The sequence below is a fragment of the Glandiceps talaboti genome, chromosome 12, assembly GCF_964340395.1.
Source record: "Glandiceps talaboti chromosome 12, keGlaTala1.1, whole genome shotgun sequence".
Classification (NCBI taxonomy): Eukaryota; Metazoa; Hemichordata; class Enteropneusta; family Spengelidae; genus Glandiceps; species Glandiceps talaboti.
In genome coordinates this window covers 5,577,686-5,603,923 of record NC_135560.1, presented here as the reverse complement: position 1 = coordinate 5,603,923, position 26,238 = coordinate 5,577,686, and the positions used below count along the sequence as shown (strand labels likewise).

Genomic DNA, 26,238 nt, shown 5'->3' with positions numbered 1-26,238 from the left:
AAATGTTGTGGATAAATTCAATTATCTCATTATTTATTTATTCATTTATTATTTGGTGACAAGAAACCAGATGTAAACTGAATTCCGTCCGTTCATTGCTGTATTGCTGTATACATCAGATGTATTGTGTGAATGCGAAATTCTGAGCTACCATACATGGTGTATTCCTTAATTGATAAAATAAATTAAATTAATTATGTAAACTATGCAAATGACTCATTAATTATGCGAAATCTACATCAACAGACTATAATTTAGGACAAGTACACTTTGTTATTGTCAATGCATGTACCAAATTCTATGAAATTTGAAGTTTGCATTCATAAGATATTGCCCGTTTACCAAAAACCTTTGATTGTGTAAATGAATCATAAAGTTACAAGCTACAACAACAAATTATATAATTGGACACAACCATGTGCCTTGTTATCATATGTATGTGCTAATTACGATTTTAAAATAAGTTATATGAAATTTGAAGCCTGCATTCCACGAATATTGTCTAATATTAAAAAATTACCAACACTCATTATAATTTTATGGAAGTAAGTCATAACAATGATAGAAGCTACATTAGCAAGCTTTATAGGACATATGCGTTGTATTTCTGAAAACATTTAAGCCATACTATGGGCACACGTTTTCACGGAGTTATTGGGTCACTGACAACGATATGCAACAAGTGGTTGTAAGTGGGTGCACTGGCAGGATGTGATCAGATCCGTGTTTCTCGCCATAACGTTCTCTGTGGGAACGGTGAGGGCGTCTGTTCCTGGTAAACAAACGCTGCGTTCTTATATAAAGCCAACCTGAAATAACCCTATGCCAGTGATATATGTTCCAGCCCAGATTACAGATTACATGAAAGGTTATGATGTTTAACCGCTAAAGTATCTTATCAGGTATGAGTACAGTTTTATAATTTCAAAAGTGTATTTGTTATTTGATATATTCACAAGTATTGTGGTTCAGTGTAAATTTAGTGAATATGTCTAGGTTTTAAACCTAAGGCTAAATAAGGTCAACAACCATATCGGTGTGTTCATCGCAATGACGTACAGAATTGGCAAAACCCTTCAGTGTCGACTGTGTGTGTGTATGTATGTGTGTGCGTATGTGTGTGTGTGCTGTTGTTGTTGTTGTTGTTGTTGTTGTTGTTGTTGTAAATTGTTGTTGTTGCTGCTGCTGCTGCTACTACTACTGTTGCTGCTGCAGATCTTCTTTTGTCGACCGCTTGCCTGCATTATACGTTTTAATATATGTTCGTCAATCGCTTCTGATAAAACTAAAAACACAGTGAGTGAAAACGAAAGTAGGATTCAAACATTTATGATTCAATGTTTGACATAATTACTTCTATGGTCATATTCTGTGTGAATGATGACTGCCATTTCAGTGATTCATGCACAATTGTATAAAGGCATACTATTTTGAAAGGAATTAGTATTCTGTATACAACCTCGTGTTACAAGGAGCTAGAGTGAGAACCATTGCACTCAGGCGTGAACAATTACATACCAATTCTATACTACTGGCCGGGTTATGCACTCAAAACAAAATGTCATAATGGTGACCCAAAATGAACGCTTGCAAGTAGCCTCTTTACTGTCACTGTTGTTGAGATACATCGTCAGCTGGTCCTCAGACCACTAGTGAATTCTCTATGTCTGAGGCTGGTCGTTTACCTACTAGCGCTGTACGATACAATGGCTAGGGTGGGCAGGCAAAGTCAGAATCGCAGTCAGAATTCACGTTGTTCGTTCTTGCTCTTTGTGGTTGTTCGCGTTGACCCTCAAACAGACCGAACGAAAAATCGATCCAAACTTTTTTCTGTCTGTCTGTCTACATGCTTGTTAGTCAGTCGTTCTGTCTGAATGGGTTGAGAAGACATATTGGTTAGGCGGTTCGACCAGCTAACCATGTATCTCAATACAATAGTAAACAGGCTACCTTCTACTCGAAGGCATCATGTATACGATTTGTATGATATAGAATTTCAAGTTTAAAACATGTCATGATACTTTACTGCTGAATGTCGTGAGTAATTTGTAAGTTTGTATTCGTTTATCATACATAAATGCATATATGTGTTACATGCTATCAAAACGCAACGTAAAAATATATATTATCAATATTTCATTCCATTCAAAATTATCGACCAAATGACAACATGCCGCGAATGTGCAGATTTATTTACCATAATTTTGGCCATTCAGAATAATTCGTCTGTCTTTCTGTCTGTCTGTCTCCGTCCGTCCGTCCGCCTGTCCGCCTGTCTGTCTGTCTGTCTGTCTGTCTGTCTGTCTGTCTGTCTGTCTGTCTGTCTGTCTGTCTGTCTGTCTGTCCGAAAGACAGTAAGCACGTGATTTACACAATCTGTTTCATTATTAATTCTTCGATACTCTCTCTGCAGCTATTTTGTGATTTAACGAAATCCCTAAGAAATGGCAAAGCTCATTCCATCTACAACGATTGAAACATTATCACCCACGGAGTCTCCGTTTGAAATAACAAGGTAAGTTGTCTCTGAGTGTATGTGTGCATGTACGTGTCAGGTGTATAATACAAGTTCGCTTCATAGACAATATCTAAACCAATAATTAAAGTCATATATAATTTTCGCCATCGATAAACTTGCTAAACATCTTCCTTAAGGCAATGGAAAGAACTGTTTTGGTTTAGGTAAACATCCTATGAATAATTTGCATAATTAATGATTTTCAGTAAATAGACTATAATTTGGTGACTACATTTACGCTAACAAAACACACGTGTTGGTTGGCTTAGTTTATATGTCAATGAGTCATTTGCATAATTAATCAATTTTAGCAAACAGGTAATATCTTAAAATGTAAGCTCTAGATTTCATGTAATTTTGGGTATTGATGGTAACATAGCACACAGGTCTATAAACTTTTTTGTAACTTTTGATTTTGAGCCATCTGACTTTTACATGTAGCAATCGAGTATTATCGTAAGAATGCAGGTTTCAAATTCGCAACATTTGATACATACATCTACCATAAGCCCATATGTACGATAAATCCTGTTGGCATTGTATTAATTTGCATAATTAATGATTTTTGGTAATTAGGTTATATCTTAAGATTGAACACTTCAAATTTCATATAATATGGCATATAAATCAACCATACAAAACACATACATCCTATAAAGTCTATTGGCTTAGTTTTTAGTTGTTATCAGTAATTTGCATAATTAACGGTTTTTGGATTTGGCTATATATTAGGAATGCAAGCTTCAAATTTTGTATTATTTTGTATTACATGTAGAAATCGAGTATTATCGTAAGAATGCAGGTATATTTACCCTAAAAACCCGCACATGTCCTATGAAGTTTCTTGACATAGCTTTTGCTTTTAATGAATCAGTTGGATGTCTCTATAGTTTTTTATGCAGATGACTCTTCACTTTATATGTTTTGTACTATAGATAATGAAGCTAGAATGGTTTCTAATCTTGAACTTTGTATTTCTGATGTCAGGTCTTGGATGTCTGAAAATTTCTTGTGTTTGAATGATGATAAGACTGAATTTGTTATTTTTTCTGCTACTTCGGGTGATCTGTCCACTAGAGCGATTACAGAAATTCGTGTTGGTGATGCTCTGATTCCCGTCCATTGTCAGGCCAAGAGCCTTGGAGTGATCCTTGACTCTTGTCTGACAATGAAGCCGCATATTGGACAGATCTGCCGTTCTGCCACTTTTCATTTGCGTCGTATTGCGCTTATCCGCAAATATTTATCTCAACCTGCTACTGAGCAATTAGTTCATGCATTCATTACATCTCGAATAGATTCATGTAATTCACTTTTATTTGGGCTTCCGAAGTACCTAATCAACCGTATTCAACGTATTCAAAATATTGCTGCTAGAATTGTAACTCGTTCCAAAATCACCTTTCACATCACTCCAATTTTATATCAGTTGCATTGGTTACCTGTTTCTGAACGTATTGTTTTTAAGATTTTAGTTCTTATTTTTAAATCCATTCATAGGCTTCGACCAATTTATCTTTCTGACATGATAGAACTATACGTTCCACGTCGTAATTTAAGGTCAGCTGATCAGTTCAAACTCTGCCCCATTCGATCACGTACTAAGACATATGGTGATCGTGCTTTTAGTGTTGCTGCCCCCACTCTCTGGAATAATCTCCCACTCAACATCCGTCAGTCACCTACCTTATCTGCTTTTAAATCCAATGTTAAAACTTTACTTTTTAAAACTGCTTTTTAAGTGATATTTGTATTGTATGAATTGCTTACAGCGTCTTTGATCACATTTTTTTTGTGGATACTGACGCTTTATAAATAAATTATTATTATTATTATTTATTATTATTATAAATTAATTATTTTCGGCAGTTAGGCAATATCTTTAGATTGCAAGCTTTAAATTTCAGATACTGCAATGATGGTAAAGCAGTGCACGTGTCCTTGAAAGTGGTTGATGTAGCTTATAATCTCAATGTTAGTTTACATAATTAGTGATTTTTCGATAATTATACAAGCTTCAAATTTCATATAGTTTCATATTATTGATTTTTCAATGAATAGGTATTTTATGTGTGATGGCTACAGCTCAGAATTTTGCATCCCAACAATTTATGTAGAAACACAAATCTATGGTTTTGCCCTTAAAGGAGGCATTTAGTTTGTATCTGGTTTGTTTTACAATGCAGTGTATCACCCGAAGTGGACAGTTCCTGTGAAGTGATCCAAAATTTTCAGATAGCGATATTCTTCGCAAGTGTAAGTTAATGTTAACATTTAAATCACGGAATCAATCAACGAATTGCAACTTGCTGCTAAAGTCTACTTAGAGATATGTACCATTTATACGAAGAGATTAGAAAACATTGTTGACAAGCGATGAAAAACAAAATGATGAATTTATTCTTACATATCAGTAGAGTATCACGTACCTATTCAACATTGCACTCTTATAATCGATTGTAATTGGAGGAAAGAAGTTGAAAGGAAAGAAACCAACGTACTTTACATATACAAGTGTGACATATACTAATATGATACAATGATTACTCATTCTTACAAATATTATTTCAGCTTTTCACGAGTCTTCTTTCGTCAGTCATACTTATAGAAAGTTTGATTCTTTTTGTTATATTTCGATTTATCTTTTCATAGTTTGCAACGATTGTCGCCCTAAGTTTCCTACAACGAAGAAAGTATCTATGGTTGAATAAACTAAAGGGTCGACCTGGAATAATTTAGTAAGTACAGATTTGTTACTGATTAATAAAGGAAGCTTTATTCACCTATATGTTTGATATTTTCATTGCCTATCACCTATATGTTTGATGTTTTCCCTGCCTTTCACCTATATGTTTGATGTTTTCCTTGTCTTTCACCCGTATGTTTGATATTTCCCTTGCCTTTCACCTATACGTTAGATATTTCCCTTGCCTTTCACCTATATGTTTGATATTTTCCTTTCCTTTCACCTATATGTTTGATATTTTCCTTGCCTTTCACCTATACGTTTGATATTTCCCTGCCTTTCACCTATATGTTTGATATTTCCCTTGCCTTTCACCTATATGTTTGATATTTTCCTTGCCTTTCACCTATATGTTTGATATTTCCCTGCCTTTCACCTATATGTTTGATATTTCCCTTGCCTTTCACCTATATGTTTGATATTCCTTTCACATATACGTTTGATATTTTCCCTGCCTTTCACCTATATGTTTGATATTTCCCTTGCCTTTCACCTATATGTTTGATATTTTCATTTCCTTTCACCTATACGTTTGATATTTCCCTTGCCTTTCACCTATACGTTTGATATTTTCCTTGCCTTTCACCTATATGTTTGATATTTTCATTTCCTTTCACCTATACGTTTGATATTTTCCTTGCCTTTCACCTATATGTTTGATATTTTCCTTGCCTTTCACCTATATGTTTGATATTTTCCTTGCCTTTCACCTATATGTTTGATATTTCCCTGCCTTTCACCTATATGTTTGATATTTTCCTTGCCTTTCACCTATATGTTTGATATTTTCCTTTCCTTTCACCTATATGTTTGATATTTCCCTTGCCTTTCACCTATATGTTTGATATTTTCCGTGCCTTTCACCTATATGTTTGATATTTCCCTTGCCTTTCACCTATATGTTTGATATTTTCCGTGCCTTTCACCTATACGTTTGATATTTTCCTTGCCTTTCACCTATATGTTTGATATTTTCCTTGCCTTTCACCTATATGTTTGATATTTCCCTGCCTTTCACCTATACGTTTGATATTTTCCTTGCCTTTCACCTATACGTTTGATATTTTCCTTGCCTTTCACCTATATGTTTGATATTTTCCTTGCCTTTTTACTATATGTTTGATATTTTCCCTGCCTTTCACCTATATGTTTGATATTTTCCTTGCCTTTCACCTATATGTTTGATATTTCCCTGCCTTTCACCTATATGTTTGATATTTCCCTTGCCTTTCACCTATATGTTTGATATTCCTTTCACATATACGTTTGATATTTTCCCTGCCTTTCACCTATATGTTTGATATTTTCATTTCCTTTCACCTATATGTCTGATATTTTCCTTGCCTTTCACCTATACGTTTGATATTTTCCTTGCCTTTCACCTATCCGTTTGATATTTTCCTTTCCTTTCACCTATATGTTTGATATTCCTTTCACATATACGTTTGATATTTCCCTTGCCTTTCACCTATATGTTTGATATTTTCATTTCCTTTCACCTATATGTTTGATATTTCCCTTGCCTTTCACTTATCGGTTTGATATTTTCCTTTCCTTTCACCTATATGTTTGATATTTTCCTTGCCTTTCACCTATATGTTTGATATTTCCCTGCCTTTCACCTATACGTTTGATATTTTCCTTGCCTTCACCTATACGTTTGATATTTTCCTTGCCTTTCACCTATCCGTTTGATATTTTCCTTTCCTTTCACCTATATGTTTGATATTTCCTTGACTTTCACCTATATGCTTGATATTTTCCTTGCCTTTCACCTATATGTTTGATATTTTCCTTGCCTTTCACCTATATGTTTGATATTTCCCTGCCTTTCACCTATACGTTTGATATTTTCCTTGCCTTTCACCTATCCGTTTGATATTTTCCTTTCCTTTCACCTATATGTTTGATATTTCCCTGCCTTTCACCTATATGTTTGATATTTCCCTGCCTTTCACCTATACGTTTGATATTTCCCTTGCCTTTCACTTATCGGTTTGATATTTTCCTTTCCTTTCACCTATATGTTTGATATTTTCCTTGCCTTTCACCTATATGTTTGATATTTCCCTGCCTTTCACCTATACGTTTGATATTTTCCTTGCCTTTCACCTATACGTTTGATATTTTCCTTGCCTTTCACCTATCCGTTTGATATTTTCCTTTCCTTTCACCTATATGTTTGATATTTCCTTGACTTTCACCTATATGCTTGATATTTTCCTTGCCTTTCACCTATATGCTTGATATTTTCCTTGCCTTTCACCTATATGTTTGATATTTTCCTTGCCTTTCACCTATATGTTTGATATTTCCCTTGCCTTTCACCTATATGTTTGATATTTCCCTTGCCTTTCACCTATATGTTTGATATTTCCCTTGCCTTTCACCTATATGTTTGATATTTCCCTTGCCTTTCACCTATATGTTTGATATTTTCATTTCCTTTCACCTATATGTTTGATATTTTCCTTGCCTTTCACCTATATGTTTGATATTTCCCTTGCCTTTCACCTATATGTTTGATATTTCCCTTGCCTTTCACCTATATGTTTGATATTTCCCTTGCCTTTCACCTAATGTTTGGTATTTTCCTTGCCTTTTTACTATATGTTTGATATTTTCCTTGCCTTTCACCTATATGTTTGATATTTTCCTTGCCTTTCACCTAATGTTTGGTATTTTCCTTGCCTTTTTACTATATGTTTGATATTTCCCTTGCCTTTCACCTATATGTTTGATATTTCCCTTGCCTTTCACCTAATGTTTGGTATTTCCCTTGTCTTTCACCTATATGTTTGATATTTCCCTTGCCTTTCTCCTATATGTTTGATATTTCCCTTGCCTTTCAGCTATATGTTTGATATTTCCCTTGCCTTTCACCTATATGTTTGATATTTCCCTTGCCTTTCACCTATATGTTTGATATTTCCCTTGCCTTTCACCTATATGTTTGATATTTCCCTTGCCTTTCACCTATATGTTTGATATTTCCCTTGCCTTTCACCTATATGTTTGATATTTCCCTTGCCTTTCACCTATATGTTTGATATTTCCCTTGCCTTTCACCTATATGTTTGATATTTCCCTTGCCTTTCACCTATATGTTTGATATTTCCCTTGCCTTTCACCTATATGTTTGATATTTCCCTTGCCTTTCACCTATATGTTTGATATTTCCCTTGCCTTTCACCTATATGTTTGATATTTTCCTTGCCTTTTTACTGCTTATATTTACTGAACTTATCGTGACCATCATTTAAAGGTAATTGACAACATTCTTTAAATATTTAAATGTGGGGGAAAAAAGAAAAGAAACAAATATTACATCTGTGTGACTAAATTGACAAATAAAAGACATTACATCCTGGCATTTTATTTCTCATAATTTATTGCGGCGGCGAGATATCTTTCGACCAGTTAGGACAGGTACAAACCAAAACTTAGGATAGAACTCCATTACATACCAATGTCAATGCCTATGACCGTATTGTACATAAATAGTATCTTGATGTATCTGCTGATTTTTAAAATTGATCTAATTTGATAGCTCATTTTTGTCTATTTGTAGCCCTGTCAATGTACTAGATGATCGCAAATATCGATACAGTTATGCAGCAGCATTTGGGTTGGCGGCCGGTTCTGTAGCAAGTTTTTTTATTCAAAGCTTGTTTATTGGTAATCCTTTCAGTGGATTAGGACCAATTGGCAAAGGTAATTTAAAATGTTATCAATAACAAAATTTAAGATAATAGTTTTATATTCAAATTGGTAAGAAGATCCAAAATTATCTTGTCATTCATAGCACAGTTTTATATTTGTAGATTAGAATAGATTCTTACTGTAGTATGCATCTTGGAAATAAAGTTTTAAACTTTTGCGAGAATCATAGACAAAACATCAGTGCTCACATATCGACTCTGAATTAAGTACAAAAGATAATTAGAATATGTACACAACACCAGCTTATCAGTGGTATACCTTATATCGCCTTATTAGAGTCGACACACGTATCTGTTATGTGAACTCAGTATTTCCAAGACATGTTGTATTCTGGGGGCCAATTCCAGTAACTATTAATCACTGTTCTATCTCCACAGTCTTGGTGTTGATTTTAATCGTTCTTATTTACGGTATTCTGTACTATCCTGTGTTTGTGTGTATTACCATGGAGTCTATTGTCTCTTACGTCATTGGCACCATCTACTCGTGGATCTTCCTGAGCTATCAGATTTTGCAGCTGTTTTTGTGTACGGGGGGCTTTCCGGTACGATATATCTATTTATGTTCCTCTTTTCATCCCTTAAAACGGACAAAGTGGGGAATATAGGCGGGGGTTACTATGTTGAGTCCCACCCGTCCGTGTGTACTTGCGTCTCTGTCTACGATAAATCTTACACATATCATGCAAGTAATAATTCTAACAAAATTTTGGAAAGTTATGTTAGACACTGTCAACTGCATATGCAAGTCACTTTGTTTCACGACCTTCTCTCGTATGACAAAATGGCAGCCAGTCTGGTACAAAAGATAACTTTAAAAACTTTTTATGTGACAATTATAAAAGGGAAAATACACATCTCCACTCCAGATTCAGTATGGAACTGAATAGTTATTCAGCCAAGCTAACTTGACTCAGTGAGCATTCAGTTTTACAATGATGTTACTATTATAATTACACATTATCCATATAAGGTCCATTTTGATCTATAGACATATTTTCTCTGTTTTCAACGTAATTCCTCTTTCCACACCCATCCCCACCCCACCTCCATCTCAATCCCTAACGAATCTTCCTTATATTTTTCTTAGGTATGGATGACATTTTTGCTATTAATGCCCGTCATATTATGTGCTGTATTTCTATCAGTGAGATTTCCAGTCTTTTTGGTGAAACTCCTCTTAGAGTACAGAGATACAGGTCAATTGCAAATAAATGTGAGTTTTCTTGATGCATTTGATAATTATATCACGTTCAAGGAGGATGACATGACGTCACACTCTCAGAATTAACTTTCAAAATGACGATATATATGAACTTAGAAATCGGAGTTTCAAGTTATACAGATTATACTAAAATGCAATAAGTGATATACATCAATAATAAAACATCTTATCAATCAATACAAGTCAACTTCTTGTTTGGGTGAACTTCTAACTTCTGTCTCATTATACTTTGAACAGTTTGTTGAAAGAATGTCAAAAACCTACCAAGCCAAATATGTGAAAACACTCTTATATGGACACAATACGTTGAAAAATGAAAGACAAAACGAAAAGTAAGTACTAGATTTTTATTATTTTGTCCCCAGAGTGAATAAATGTCCCGAAATGTTTGTTGTTCCAGGGCTTCACGGATGCAATGTTGCCACGTTGCCCCTCAATGAATGAATCACGTAAAATCTCAATAAAAATGAAATCTCGCCCCCATTCAGTTAAGACAAGTGGTGTATGCAGTTTCTCTTATTTACACAGAGTTTTGATCTTTTAATATTCCAAGTTTATGTTTTCAAATCTAAATTTTAGTAAAACCTGTTACCTTAGAGAATTTGTCTTCTCCTCAGTTAAAGTGGCACAAGCTGAGTATATAAGTTTTTTACTCAAGTGAAACTAATAAATAAAACCACATCTTAGTATAATAAATAATGTTAATGCTGATGCATGTCGTCTATAACATCAGAACTGTCTTCTGACATTGTTAGAACAGTTGATTGCACAGAATTGTTTCCTAAATATTTCCATTCTCGCAAACCAGAGCTGTTATTTCTTCCGCGACACTGCATAACTGTTGACGGCGCGGCTCGTTTTGGACAGTATCGTATAAAAGAGGCCGTGGTTTGCGACGATGGAACATTTCTTGATACGTATGATAATTCCGTCATCAGATCGTTTATGACTTTTCAGTAATATCAGGTTTGAGTTCAGTCAATTACATGTGATGGTTAAGTATACTTCAGTAAGTACAATACTTTCTGTACCTACTACAGCAACTACTATTACTACTGATCTTCGCACACAGCTGATAGACCAAGTAATAACACCCGAATCACTCTCATATCTCATATCTGACTCAACTTCTGTATGTACGTACCAGGATCACACTTGAACTTTAAAGGGAATTAGCTCAGACTACACACAGTGTTTAAAGATCTACACTGGAAATTTAGGCAAACACCCAGCATAGTGCCTCGTTCATTGACTTCCCGCGAAGCCAAGTCTCCCTACCAAAATCTGAAGTGCCTGTCCGTCCCCAGTGTACTTTATTGTGACGTCCTTAAAATCTAAATTTACATAACGCATGGCCAATGGCCAAATAATTATTTCTGGGCGTGATCATGCCCTTAAAGTATTTTCAAAACATTGATGAATGATCACTATGAATCCCAGATATTTATGAAATGCACACTGTCGTCTCATGTATTCGAGTATGCTTGGAATCCTGTGTGGTCTGAATCCAATATCCTGGAGACAGTCTATTGACCTTTCAGTCAAACGAGGACATGCGATGTTGTTAAAATATTAAGTTTACTGAAAATATAAATATGTCATCTGTGACACTTTCCCCTCTTTCCAAAATTTGTAACGCCCTCGTTACAGACTAAAATATCTAAAAAATAATTTACCCTTCATAAATGAAAATTGAAAAGTCTTAGAAGTAATTAATGCTGTTTCGTATGAAGTGTTAGAAATGTAAAATTTATACGACCCTTGGAAACTTAGATTGCCAAAATCTCAAATTCCGAACCAGATATACTTATTTCGTCAACATGTACTTTAATGAATAAATGACATCAAAGAGAGACATCACAGATAATTAGAAAATTGAATTGTAGAATAATTATATCCTGAGTTGGCTATTGAATTGTGTACTTCTCAATCACATCACAAACATACGTTCGACTGGCCAGTCTTTTTCAATCATTCACACAATCATACTGATAGATATGACCATCCATAACGTACTGTTCGGGCCCCCTGTATTTTCATTAACACTACCAGACAAGTACAGTCATCAATAGAATTCTCATGTCTAAAGAACTTTGCTAGGAATTTTATATCTGCAGCATTTAAAAGTTGAACATAAAGAAATATAAATAGGAGAATGTTTTAATGTTGACCAAGTTATATCCGATTCATCGTGTCCATAACTAAATTATAACATAAGTATTCCTATCTGAAAGGAATGTAGGTATCTGTCTCGTAAAATCAAATGATGACATTAAATATCTATTCTATGAATAAACATTAACTCTTAAATATTTCATCACGCCAATATTGAAAATTGTCACTGACAAACGGTCAGCATGCCATATTCGTGATCATATTCCAAATTGAATCTTTAACTGCAGACGAAATCAATATTATGAAAAAATGGTGTAGCATAAAAGTGTGTGATAAACTATTTATGTCATTGGCGTCGTCTGTGTTTAGTGAAGTCAAAATTAACCAGTCAATGTTATTCAAGTAATCTAAGTCTAGTAACTTGTGATTTCACCCTGATATCAGCTATCAAGAACACTGTCCTAAATATATTGTCTTACATCTATTAATGTATATCCTTAAGTTACACTAACTAGTCAGCTGTTACAGTCATCAAGAAAAGTCATGCGCCAACACAACCATTGTCGTGTAAGAAACCCTACGTCATTATTTAAACATTACAGGCATCTTAGCTGTTCATCCATGTTTAAAATTTGACATCTTCAGTATGTTAACGACTTGTACAGAACTATTAAGACCATTAATATTAATCCAATAAGTCAATTTAGTTTTCATTACAAGTAATCTGATCGACCATAAGTAGGTTGGCAATTTTCTCATTGCAATTCAATATACCCTTTGAATCAATACCACTAGAAATTATGCACGCAGCTCAAGTGATAATGGTCCTTTCTGAGGAATTTCATAAATTCTTGCGGAATTTGAAAGGAAATTTGTATAGACAATAACACAGCTCATTTCGGTCGGATCTCTGTTTTACACTCAAATTTTGAAAATCAAATATTTATCTTGTACTGCAGATTCAATAAAATACTATATCAACATGGTTCCTTCCTTTACCATAGGAACCTTACATCACAAAATCATACTCAACGTGTGAGCAACGCATTTATCTGTAGCGTTTTCGGCTCACTACAACTCAGAGTCAACAAAACTTCAAGGAGTTTCCAATACTCCATACTTCAAGAAATATCCTTATTAAAACTAAAATTTTCTCCATAGATAAATCAATATTATTCTTCCTGCTTGTACGCGACCATTGAGATGTAAAACAGCATCACTGAAATGGTTGTGGTAAGAAAATAGATTCCCAGAATTGTTCGTCGTCAAACTAAATCGAGCATACAATTATTATTTCTTACACATGTCTCTCATGATTAGCTTTGTACACACAGTAACAAACTCGCTGATCGTGAATAGAAATGAATTGAGCAATAATAATAATGTCAATCTTTAAAAAAAAATTTACTACCGTATGATTAATGAGTTCTTTGTCCGTCAAAAGTCTTAAATATGTACTTCACATGCAAACTGCTGCGTTCTGTATAAGCGTCCGATATTTTTTTGTTGAAAATTAAAGTGTTCTTCATACTCGTGCTTGTAGCAATCGAATGTCAGCTGGTCGCGTTGATGGCTTCACTTAAAGTTTGTCATAGTCGTTATCGTTGTCTCGTTATTCAAAATTCCACGCTTTCAGACACATTCTCTTCTTCTGCAATGTTATATTCCGTTACTGCAATGTTATCAGTTCTAGTTCGTGTAGCATTCCCACCATTGGAACATAATCGTTAAAGTTTCCTTTCGAAAAGTTCTTGAATCTTCTCCGCATCTTTTTTTGTACAAACTTTTTCTTCTCGTGCAAGGCCAGATTTCCATCATTGTTTCTTCGTTACAGTGTTAATTTGTTTTACTCACCCAGCGGGGTTGTGTTTTTCTTCTTAAAGGTTGTCAGTAAGTCTTCGTAAGGTTCAAACTTGGTTCATCATACACACAAATGGTTGTTCAAGCCCCGGATCTCCATCAATATTACTTTCTGTTGTTCAAGCCCCGGATCGCCACCAATATTACTTTCTGTTGTTCAAGCCCCGGATCGCCACCATTATTACTTTCTGTTGTTCAATGCCCGGATTCTCCACCAATATTACTACTGATCTTCGCACACAGCTGATAGACCAAGTAATAACACCCGAATCACTCTCATATCTCATATCTGACTCAACTTCTGTATGTACGTACCAGGATCACACTTGAACTTTAAAGGGAATTAGCTCAGACTACACACAGTGTTTAAAGATCTACACTGGAAATTTAGGCAAACACCCAGCATAGTGCCTCGTTCATTGACTTCCCGCGAAGCCAAGTCTCCCTACCAAAATCTGAAGTGCCTGTCCGTCCCCAGTGTACTTTATTGTGACGTCCTTAAAATCTAAATTTACATAACGCATGGCCAATGGCCAAATAATTATTTCTGGGCGTGATCATGCCCTTAAAGTATTTTCAAAACATTGATGAATGATCACTATGAATCCCAGATATTTATGAAATGCACACTGTCGTCTCATGTATTCGAGTATGCTTGGAATCCTGTGTGGTCTGAATCCAATATCCTGGAGACAGTCTATTGACCTTTCAGTCAAACGAGGACATGCGATGTTGTTAAAATATTAAGTTTACTGAAAATATAAACATGTCATCTGTGACACTACTACATCCAAATACGTATATACTCAACTTATATGCACCTCTCTATTTGAAAGGGTTCCTGAAAACGAGAGAGAATTAAGTATTTGCGAGAGATGGCAGTCACGTTTCAAGACAATCTTCAATAAAATCTACGTGCCCAGACCAGGTGAGTAGTAATTTGCACAGCTTTTTCAAAAACCCTTTGTATGTGAGTAATACATATAGTGTCAGGCAACTAACACAATACATAAATACATAATACATAAATTGCTGTGTCAAGTCACAGGGAGCAGCGAATATTTGGGCTTAGACTACATTTTTAATGGTGTTGGAATAAACAAAATAAAGTTTCTTTTTTCCACTGTTTATTGAATTGAATAACAAATGAAATCGTCTTCCTCTTTTCTAGTTCACTGTCTGCTCTAAGCTTGTACAGTATCATATACAATGTGTCTATGGGAGAGTTAACATAAAAGCAATACTATATTCAAAACAGTTTCCATTGGTCAATATGAAAAGCATAGTTTAATACAGATTTATGGTAGGAAAATTCCTTTTGAAATTAAATGTCGTTAAGTTGACATTAAAAGCAGACTATACGGAGTACCTGCAAAAAGTAATATTCAGTCTTCACCTTGTTAAGTCTGCATACCCTCCATACTATTCATGTTACCGCTATTTGTCACGTCCTTCACTATCATATTTGGTACATCTAGTGTTTATAAAGTGTACGTACAGTACAGTACAATACAATACAGTGTAATCCAGTGTAATGCAATGCAGTGTCATTCATTCTGGGAGAACGACACAAAAATGTCACATCCTTAGTGCTTTCATGCAAGAACGTTCTGTCAATTCTTATTTCAAATTATTACACGATCCCCTACATGTTCGCTACTCCTACACATGTTACCTTTTTATAGTGTTTGCATACAAATTCCTTAATACTATGAACGTCTTTCCGTGGTCTCAATTTTCCTCTATATTTTCCCCCCGATAGGGTTCAGGTACTCAACACGTCTTCTTTCAACAATGGTTATAGCATTTATTGTCATCTACGAGGTAACAATAACTCAATTCAATTTTATGAGTTAGATAGCAATGCACAGCAAGCTGTGATTTTCTCTTTTTTAATCTAAGAGATTTGAGATACATTGTTTGACTCAACATAGTTAAACACTTTCCTCCAGCTCGTCACCTTTCATGAAGGTTTCACTATCATCAAAATCAGCTAATCATTAACTATTCATATTTCGTTGTGTGCAGTATATCAGCAGTAGTTTAGTGCATAGGGGCATGGTGTATTGCTGTTTTCCTAAGGAAAATTTCACACGAATCATGCTAATATATCTAGTATACACTTAATATTTAATATACTTTGTTAAATAAGATTTGAGAGTGTAGAGAAGGAAAACAAGAATCTAGGAAATATTACGTGTCCCTATTTGATTGGAATCAGGTATATAATTACACCAACATTATACCTATCTACTTCTCTTTATTACCACATGGAAGTTGTTTTTGTTTACACTGTTCATGGCGAATCAAATAGACAAAATGGAAATTCCAGGAATTGAAGGCACCCGCTACTGGATTCATTTAACAATTAGTAAGTCAGCGTGCTATATGATGCCATATAACGTAGATAGACATATCTACATGTCCACTGCAAGCCTGGATGTATATGTATGTGATATGATGATATGATGTGATGTGATGTGACGTGACGTGATGTGACGTGATGTGATGTGATGTGATATGAAGTAATGTGATGTGATTGGACGTGATGCGATGCGATGTGACAGTGAGTGACTTGTGGTGCTGGGCAGGGTGGGGCAGTGAGCTCGGCGGGGCATTACGTGACGATGCGGAGTGGAGCGAATGACGGGATATGACGTGATGTAACGGGACGTAACGTGATGTGACACATTGTTATAATTATATATGTTTAACCATAGACACTGTCTATGGTTTAACGAAGTTTTAATTTAGAGAGCAACTTGTGACCATCAGTATATTGTCACTGGCTAAATTCTAATTATTGGAACATTATTCGCATTTCTTCCATTTTGCTCTGCATTTTGCCATGAGTTCAGAAAACAGGGTAGTAGGTAAACCATGTCGTATCGTTTTGAACGTGTCATTATTCATGTATGGCTGAAAGCTATGGCACTAAAGATACGCGGAAAGTTTTATTGGTTTATATGCTGTAAGAAAGTCGTACACTTCAGTTAAGTATTAATAACCTAAAATTTGTAACATTGTTTGAATAAATTAACAGTGTATATCATGTACCAATTGGGTTGTATCTTCTGAACAGTTATGTTGCAGCTGTCAGCAGCGTTGACGTTTGCTTTTTCCATCGTTGGGATGCTTCTTATCATGCAAAATTACAGGTGAGTAGTGTAAAACTGTAAAATGAGAACGATGCAAGTCCTAACTTTATTGCATCAATTCTATCCTCAAATGGGGTGGAAGAAAACTTTTTTCAAGTATTAGGCAAATGGCGTTGACCAATCACAGAAGGAAATATAAATATAAATATGTTAATGGCAAAAAACATGAAGGAAGTACCTTAAGGCTCCAACAGTTAAATACATACTTTGTTGCCGTCCTTGAATTTGAACAAAACCTACCAGAGAAACATGGAAACAAACAAAATCAGAAAAAACCCACAATGCTAGCATGTTTTTCTCTTGATCTATTTCAAGTTTGTACCTAAATCTACTATATTGTCAAAGTCTATCATTTGATTTATCTTAAACAACTATATAGAAATATGTTTAGTTATTCTGAAGATATTTGAGCAGTTTTTCCATTTACAACACAACAGCCTTCCTCGGAAATTTTCAGTAATTCTGATTGTACTTCTTCTAAATCTACCGTCAAACCTATACTCGCACTCCGACGGCAAACAAAGAATTTAATTGAAGGTACCTAATAATGCATCTGCATTTTTTTAGGGAAAACATGTTGGCTGTGTACAGGGGTGATCATTCCCTGATACCATCAGTTGCAGAGGGTGGAAAGTTAGCCATAACGCCTGCTACGAGAGTGGTATGTACACTTTTATCTAGCATTTAATTATATATTACCTTTTGACGCATAGGACGTGTCATATGTGTTCAAATGTTTTTAGTAAAATTTTAAGGTATTCTCCTGGCACACAATTTGCAACTTGACATTCAAACTGCAATAATTGTTACATTCTATTTATTCAAATACAACCGACACCTGGCACGCAATCGCTGGAATTTATGTTACCAAATAATTATTTACTTTTATCCACAAGTGATTGTACTTTCGAGTTTCCAAGCGAAAAAGGGGTAGACCTACAAATATTGAATGAAATCGAAATAATTATTTTGGGCCTATCTCAGCATTCAGTTACAAATTGATTTTATGATCATCTACATCACAAAAAGGGTTACCAAAACAGAAATCTATGTTTTCTAATGTTCGTATACGTGACATTAAGGGACAATAAGTGACATTAAGTGGCCAAGTGATATACCTATTTACCAGATTTAAAGTGAATGCCTCCCGTAAGGGAACCACTAATTATGCAAATAACTCATTAAACTAAAAAACTATGGTAACAGGCTTTGATTTTTGGACAAGCGTCGTTAATGTATGTAAGAATGTATGATACTGCGTAATTACTGACTATCGTTCATTATTCAAAATACTCATTAAAGGAAAAAGTTGTAGCAACAAACTTCATAGGACAGGTGCGTATTATTATGATGTACGTATGATATTATACGAAATTGGAAGCTTGCATTTTTAAGATACAACCTAGTTACCTAAAATAATTAATTATGCAAATTTTTCATTAAAACTAAGCTATATAAAAGATTTTATAGGACATATCCGCTTTGTTATGGTTAACGTATGTACTAAATTGTATTGAAATTGAAGTATGCAGTCTGTCCTAAGATATAGGCTTATTACCGAAAATCATTAATTATGCAAATTATTCACTAACACTGTAAGGTACATCAACTAACTTTATAGGACATACACAATTTGTTATGGTTATTGTGTGTACTGAATTGTATTGAAATTGAAGTATGCAGTCGTAAGATATAGCCTAAGTACCGAGAATCATTAATTATGCAAATTATTCATTAACACTGAAAGGTATACCAACAAGCTTTACAGGACATATGTGATTGTTATGGTTAACGTGTGTACTGAATTATATTGGAATTGAAGTATGTATTCTTAAGAAATAACCTAATTACCGAAAATCATTAATTATGCAAATTATTCATTAACACTGTACGGTGCAGCAACAAACTTGATAAGACATATGTGTTTTCTTATCAATATGGTTAACGTATGTACTAAATTATGTTGAATTTAAAGTATGTATTCTTAAGATATAGCCTTATTACCAAAAATAATTAATTAGGCAAATTATTCGAATTCATTAACGCTGTAAGATACATCAACGAATTTTATAGGACAAATGTATGTTGTTATGTTGAACGAATATACTAAATTATATTGAAATTGTACTAAATTATATTAAGATATTGCGTAATTAGCTGATTTTATTAATATGCAAATTTTCTAATTAAACATTAACAGATCTGGCTCAAAACCTAATCTGGTCTAGTTATTACCCTAACGATTATATATTCAAAATTTCATTACAATTGAGCCAGCCGATTTTTAGAAAATGATGACACGGTCACACAGACAGACAGACACACAGACACACCTTCCCCTTTTAATACCTCCCGTACCCTTACGGGAGGTAAAAATAGAATAGAGATATTTAGGCAAAATCCCCATTTGTGTTTTCTAAATATTTTGGATAATATTTTATCCAATTGCGATTTTTTCAACATAGATGTACACAAGACCATTCAATTTTTTAAAAATACAAACCCCTCTCAAATGCGTGACAAATGATATACCTAATTTATATTATGCATTATTCACGTCTTGTAAATTGCTTTGTACATATCAGGTACATTTTTGTATAAATTGTAGTCTTGTCATGTTATTTCTTGAACACGGGTGTAAACCCCGTATTTCTAAATAAGTAAAAGAACCCTCCAGTTTCTGCTGTACAAGACTGTTACCGCATTCACTGGAAGTAAGCAAAAGACCCGAGACCCGGTACTCCACGTGCGTGCGCACCCAAGAACAAAACATCTTAAAATATTGACAGGGCATGTATTTTATCGTATTTCGTTAACTATAAAAATAAAAAGATCATGATTAAATATTATCTGAGAGAATGATTTTAAGAGTTACAGTATTAACAGAAAAGTAGCCATACTTTTATTAAAATATCATTTTTATTTTGTTTATTTGTTGTTGTTGTTGTTGTTGTTGTATTTTTCATTAAAGGTTTCCGCCAGTCGCTACATTGGTTTCCAAGCGGCCTACATGGCATGGGGTAGGTAACTTACGTCATTATACATAACAGCCTTGATGAGAAACACCTTCCAATTCAAATTTTGTTTATTTTACACTTTAGACGATTTGATCGTCATTCCATACAAATGAATCAACAAAACTATTACAGACAGACTCACAGACAGACAGCAAGACAGAAAGACAAGCAGACTGACAAGCAATTCGCAAACACTGATGGACAGACAGACAGACAGACAGACAGACAGACTCATATACACCAAGTGCGCAGATCAATCATATGAAATTACTTGAATATTTCACATCGTAATAAAATGGTAAGGTATTTACTACCTACTACTAAAGGTTTTTATCTGAAAAGTGTGTCAATAATTCAATGGGTATCTTTTAATCCCACAATTAATCATTACAGGATACTTCATTCAGTTTTTCGTTCTATGGATCGGATTAGAGATTGTAGCTCTATCGTTTGGCACACCGGTAGGAAGACAACTTTTACTTGCAATCTTAGAAAGTTTTGGGTAAGTACAGTGTACAAACTTTCCAATCTGTTTGTTGGTCTCATTCCAAGTATTGATTTATATCTGTAATTATTTCCCTCAAAGAGAACGACATTTTTTTTGGCTCTTCGAATTAAATACGTGTAAAATATTTACGTATCGATTTGCTTTCTAGACCCGTCATTGCCGTTGGCCTCGTCGTCACTCTTGGGCAATATCTTATGGCGAGATTTGCCTTCCTGCAGGATCGTGGCAAAAGCTTTGCCCTTAATAATAGGTATGTGAACAAATTAAAAATATTATAATTTATATATCATAATTTTTACACGAAAATTATTTATTATTCATTATCGCTGATGGTAATGACGTCACCTTTACTGTATGTGAGGTCAATATTATTGCATCACCGGTGACGTTGTACAGTTTAATTTTCACACGTTTGTCTTTCCTGACACTGAGTTTTTCTTTTCGTTTAGACGACTGTTCCACAATTTCACCTATTTTATGTTCTTTTACAACGTTTTCCTTGGAATGTATTCATGTCTGATGAGAATACTGAAGTCAGTTGTGATTGGTGCGTTTATGTTATCTCGTATTGATCAGAGTACATTGCCGAGAAAATACGAGAGATTTGACCCGGGTAAGTTATAGCCCCCTCAGATGGTTTTGGAAGAGAACGCATGTCAATCACATCTTAGGTATTTCACTAGCAAAGTATATGTGCATGAAAAATATAGTCTAACTGACCGTGAAAATACTTCGGTGTGTTCCATTTGGCGTTTATATATTTTATTTTCGAATTTTATATAATATTTTAGAATTTCTATCAATTAGTAAAGTTATGTACGTACAATAATGCACCTCACTATATTCCAGTCAGTGGTGCCTTTGGGATAGTGGATAATTAATACATTTGCAGCAAACAAATAATCGGAGACGGGCAACTTGACTTCACTATTAAAAAATCCCAATACTGCGGACCTGCGCATAATTAAACTTTGAAGTTCTCGTCCAAAACTTTGCGACACAACGTCACGTGTTAAATGCATACATCCGTTTAACAAAATGGCATGCTTTTGTTTTGAACATCGAAGCATCGATTACTACCTATACAATTTCGATAGTTGGTTAAAAGTTGCAACAATTTTCTTGCAGGTTTTCGAGCATATGTTGGGTTCTTGCAGTTAGAAAACGCTCATACTCACCCAATATTGGTAACATTCTGTAATTTATTACTGCAAAGCACCAATACCAACACCCCGACAAGTGGACGTGACTCAATGACAAGAGAAGAATTTGTAGTCAACATGGAAATCGGGGACGGTAGGCATATGTATTGCAATGTATTCACTTACTACTACGGATATCAAGGTATCAGCAAGCTAATATAGACGCACACATTTGAAGTTAGCTATCAAATGACATTGGTGAACTTACATTCACACTGCTAGTGTGGCGTCTCTGATAGCAAGTTTCCACCATGTTGCCACACATTGCTTATCTTAGTTTGATTATATAGCTTGCTTTCCTAAGTAATTAATAGCGGTACACATTGTGAATCATAGTGTGTAGTCATTGACCGTGATAAACTGATAGCCTGCTTTCCTTAGTAATAGTGGTACACATAGTGAATCTCTGTGTACACAACCCGTAACACATTAGGAAATCTATTCCACAGTGCAGTGTGTGCCATACTCATTTATCATTTGTTTATAGTGTTTAATGATGTGTCACTAACCTAGCATTAAAAGCGGTTAGTGAGACAGCGAAGTAAAATCACAGATCGCGATATAAACAGACGAATTGTCGCCTTTCTAACGTAGTCAATTTGTAAATATTGCACGATATTTTTGATAAAGCAATATACTTAGTTAAAATATTAGTCCAATTATTTGTTTAGGTGATACTGCACCAAGTTCAAAACGTATCATGACAGAGGCTAGACGTCGACAAATGATCCGGAACCGTTGGCGTGTGGCTTTGACATTGGTCAGAAACCCAGGTTTGCAGTTTAGACGTTCCCATGCAATAAGCAGACGACCATCTCTAGCAGAGAACATTGATATTGTTATTGATGACATCATTACAGCCGCAGTCGCACCAGCAGTGGCCTCGTTTTCGAATTTTCGTAGCATTAGTGGAGTTCTGTGACTATTTTTGTAGTTTTGCAGCTTTCAATTTTGAAAGTTTTTATTTCTCTTGTTGGTTGTACGTAAGATTATTACACTGGTCTGGGATAACTAAAACCTTAATGAAGCTATCACCTTCACACTGAGCCACAGGGCAACATTTAGTATCACATACGTTCATTTAAGGTATTTACAACAAACAATAGTACTGTACATTCACATTTTTTAGACGGCATCACTACTCTAGATAGTAGAAAGAATAAGGGTAGGCAACAAGTCCCCCAAGGGACTAACTTCGCAAATGCATATATTATACAAACACGGAAATTTAGTCTTGGACATTAGCAAACGTGCTGGGGATTTGATCTACAGGGATTCCCTCAATATTTCAAACATTTGAAAACAGTGACAACAAACCATCCCAATTGCCGATTCGCAGCAGATGCTAGCATAACAGCGAGAAATATCAGTGGTACAGTGATGAAAATGCCTGAATTTGGGTACGTAAGAACTCACACATAGTCTATGACAATTATGACTTGCCCAGAGTTGGTAGTCACGGTTCAGTTCTCAGAGTCAAGCCGTTGAGTTAGAACTATTGTGATTGCACCTCCATGGTCATACCATTTACTATGAAAAAAAAAGAATAATCACATAGACCCAATGAAGCGTGTTAAAAACAAACAAACAAACAAACAAACAAACAAACAAAAATAAACATAAACATACACATACCCAAACAAACGACTGTGGTTTGGTTTCTTACACCAATGCTTGGTTTATATTAGTTTCAAGGTGAACAGATTTGACCGCACTTCAAAATAACAGAGCCACAGCTGAACGGGGACTACCTTAGATCACGTGACATTTACGTCATCAACTCTCTGGCAGGTGTTTCAAATTTACGCAAATACCGTAACTAGCTATATGACACATACCCGAACAACCAATTCCCTTGGGATCTGGTGTTGCTAGAGTCTTAGAATGGTTGAAGAGTGTGGGAGGGTCTAAATTTGTAGTTTGTAATGATTGGCTATTATTATCGTGATATTTACTTTGATCAGACTGAGCCCATTTTGAATGTAAGGGAGACGAGTTGGGTGTTGTCATGGGCATAGAACCATGCAATTTGAATTTGGATTACTCTTATGTATCATCTGTCATTTGCCATTGCTTTCTCTTCTTTTTCCTGCAATTTTCCTGTCTCACACTAAGTTGCACTAACACCCGTGTTGCTGCTGCTTACCACAAGCACACAATCGCACCTGTGTTTTTTCGCAGGTTGTATATCACCATAGTTCATTTGAGGAAAAAGATCTCACGTTACGTAAAAACAAAAACAAATTCTCCTTGCGCGTCATTAGTTACTGGCTAGATTTCGTAGTGTGGGACCCCAAAGCACACGCATATGAATTAGACGACTACGGAGTTTGAAACGTTTCACATAGCAGGCTGCATTACGTGTCATTAATTGTCGATACAACCAAGTGATCTATAGAATACGGCGTATTCCGGTTATCGAACTTCCGGTTGTTTCGCAGGAAAGTATCGCGAGAGGGCGCACCATATCTGACAAAGTGAGGGCCAGAATTTTCGTCATGGCATCTAATAGTATGGCGATGTATGAAGCTGTCAACAAAATGGGCGTAAAAGAACTCCGTGCATTCATAAAAGAGTGGAAAATTACTACTTCTAAATCTACTAGATATCGCCAGAAATGCTGTAAACCTTGGTCTTGAAACACTAGAAAATGATAATTTTCTGAGAGAACGGAAGAGGAGACGAATAGTGGATGTCAAGCATCAAAATATAGAACTAATCGACAGCGGAAACATTGAAAGTTGGACGGAGGACCTTCGAAATATACCCGATGTATACATGATAAACATATTTCTTTACCTTACTGGTGTCTGTTGCTTGACAAAAGAACGATTAGAAAATTACAAATCTGACAACAGCTTCCAATCTGATTAAAATCCGATGTAGATGTTGGCTGATCGTTCATTGCTATTTTACCTTCGTTATTTTGCCTGAATTGACCTTCTTGGTACATGTTTACATTTTTTAGCTTGCCTGATCGCCTCCTCTACGATCAGGCTAAAAAATGTAAACATGTACCAAGAAAAATAATACCAGGCAAAATAACGAAGGTAAAATAGCAATGAACGATTAGCCGACATCTACATCCATTATTCGGATTTTAATCAGATTGAACAGCTTCCAGCTACAGTCATTGCAATATTGAGAGTTCGGTCGACAATTACCAAGCCACATGTTTATATTGTAACTGATGTCGCCGCATACTTAGGCCTTTCTTGTTTATTAGAACAGTGGTGTAGCACCACGGGTGAAATCATAAAACTTTGTCCGGAAAAAAACATTTCATGTACTGGTTATAAGTTGGCATAAACATATTTGTATTGATATACTCATCTTTACTATCACACTTTGGTTAGCTTGCTATTCTTCATTCAGGACCATCAGTGTATAAAAAACCCCATTGAAGTCGGCAACGAATCATAAATATTGTTGTACCACACCGCCCACCCCTTCAATGAATCGGCCTTCCATGTAACGTTTACGTGGTTCACTCATCATACCATGTCTTATACCGATCTGATTAAAATCCGATGTAGATGTCGGCTGATCGTTCATTGCTATTTTACCTTCGTTATTTTGCCTGAATTGACCTTCGTGGTACATGTTTACGTTTTTGTCCTGATCGGTAGAGGAGGCGATCAAACATGTACCACGAAGGTCAATTCAGGCACAATAACGAAAGTAAAATAGCAATGAACGATTAGCCGACATCTACATAGGATTTTAATCAGATTGGTTTTATACAAGCTGCAATAACTGTAGCGTATATTGTGATTTTGAGGGTTCTTTCCTCTGTTTTTGTACCTTTTTCCGTTCCGATGTTTGACTGGAAGCAATCGCTACAATTTCTCCAACGGTAACGCAAATGGACGAGGTCACACTGAAAACGTGAGTGAGATGTCAGTGTACTACCCGTTTCAAAATGTTGCTACTTTTGGGTTTTCCTCACGGTCGAATTGCAGAGCCAAACTTACGCGAAATATTAGGAGAACAAGAGGTTAATTTGCTATTTCGTTATTTGATGGGCGATAATGCAATATTATAGCGTAAAGTTACGGGGAATGACAGAAAATCTTTAGTCAGTGGTTACGATGCCTATAGACTCTATGATGCTTTGCAACAATGCTCTACAATTCTGGCCCTCACTTCCGGTTCTAAAACAGCGCC

The 26,238-nt window shown here is 35.3% G+C and overlaps 1 protein-coding gene across 2 annotated transcripts; it reads left to right on the top strand.

Annotated features, from left to right (window-relative positions):
- Nucleotides 1-786: 786 nt before the first annotated feature.
- LOC144443416 (stimulated by retinoic acid gene 6 protein-like) lies at nt 787-24,997 on the top strand. Of its 2 annotated transcripts, XM_078132885.1 has the most exons (19): nt 787-902; nt 2,414-2,515; nt 4,705-4,774; nt 5,171-5,256; nt 8,836-8,978; nt 9,365-9,531; nt 10,077-10,202; nt 10,449-10,543; nt 15,023-15,114; nt 15,949-16,010; nt 16,464-16,557; nt 17,269-17,344; nt 17,912-18,005; nt 20,316-20,364; nt 20,755-20,863; nt 21,018-21,119; nt 21,319-21,482; nt 21,998-22,165; nt 22,743-24,997. In XM_078132885.1, the coding sequence occupies exons 2-19, from the start codon at nt 2,445-2,447 to the stop codon at nt 22,991-22,993; spliced, it is 2,019 nt and encodes a 672-aa protein (XP_077989011.1). In that variant the 5' UTR covers nt 787-902; nt 2,414-2,444; the 3' UTR covers nt 22,994-24,997. The 2 variants fall into 2 exon arrangements, with proteins under 2 accessions (XP_077989011.1, XP_077989012.1); XM_078132886.1 differs by lacking the exons at nt 15,949-16,010; nt 16,464-16,557.
- Nucleotides 24,998-26,238: the final 1,241 nt, after the last annotated feature.

Bases quoted from the DNA above. Each gene is read 5' to 3' on its own strand.
- LOC144443416 (XM_078132885.1), top strand. From the start codon at position 2,445: ATGGCAAAGCTCATTCCATCTACAACGATTGAAACATTATCACCCACG. The intron at 4,775-5,170 runs GTAAGTTAATGT...ATCTTTTCATAG, and splicing joins TAGCGATATTCTTCGCAAGT to TTTGCAACGATTGTCGCCCT. The intron at 22,166-22,742 runs GTAGGCATATGT...TTATTTGTTTAG, and splicing joins CAACATGGAAATCGGGGACG to GTGATACTGCACCAAGTTCA.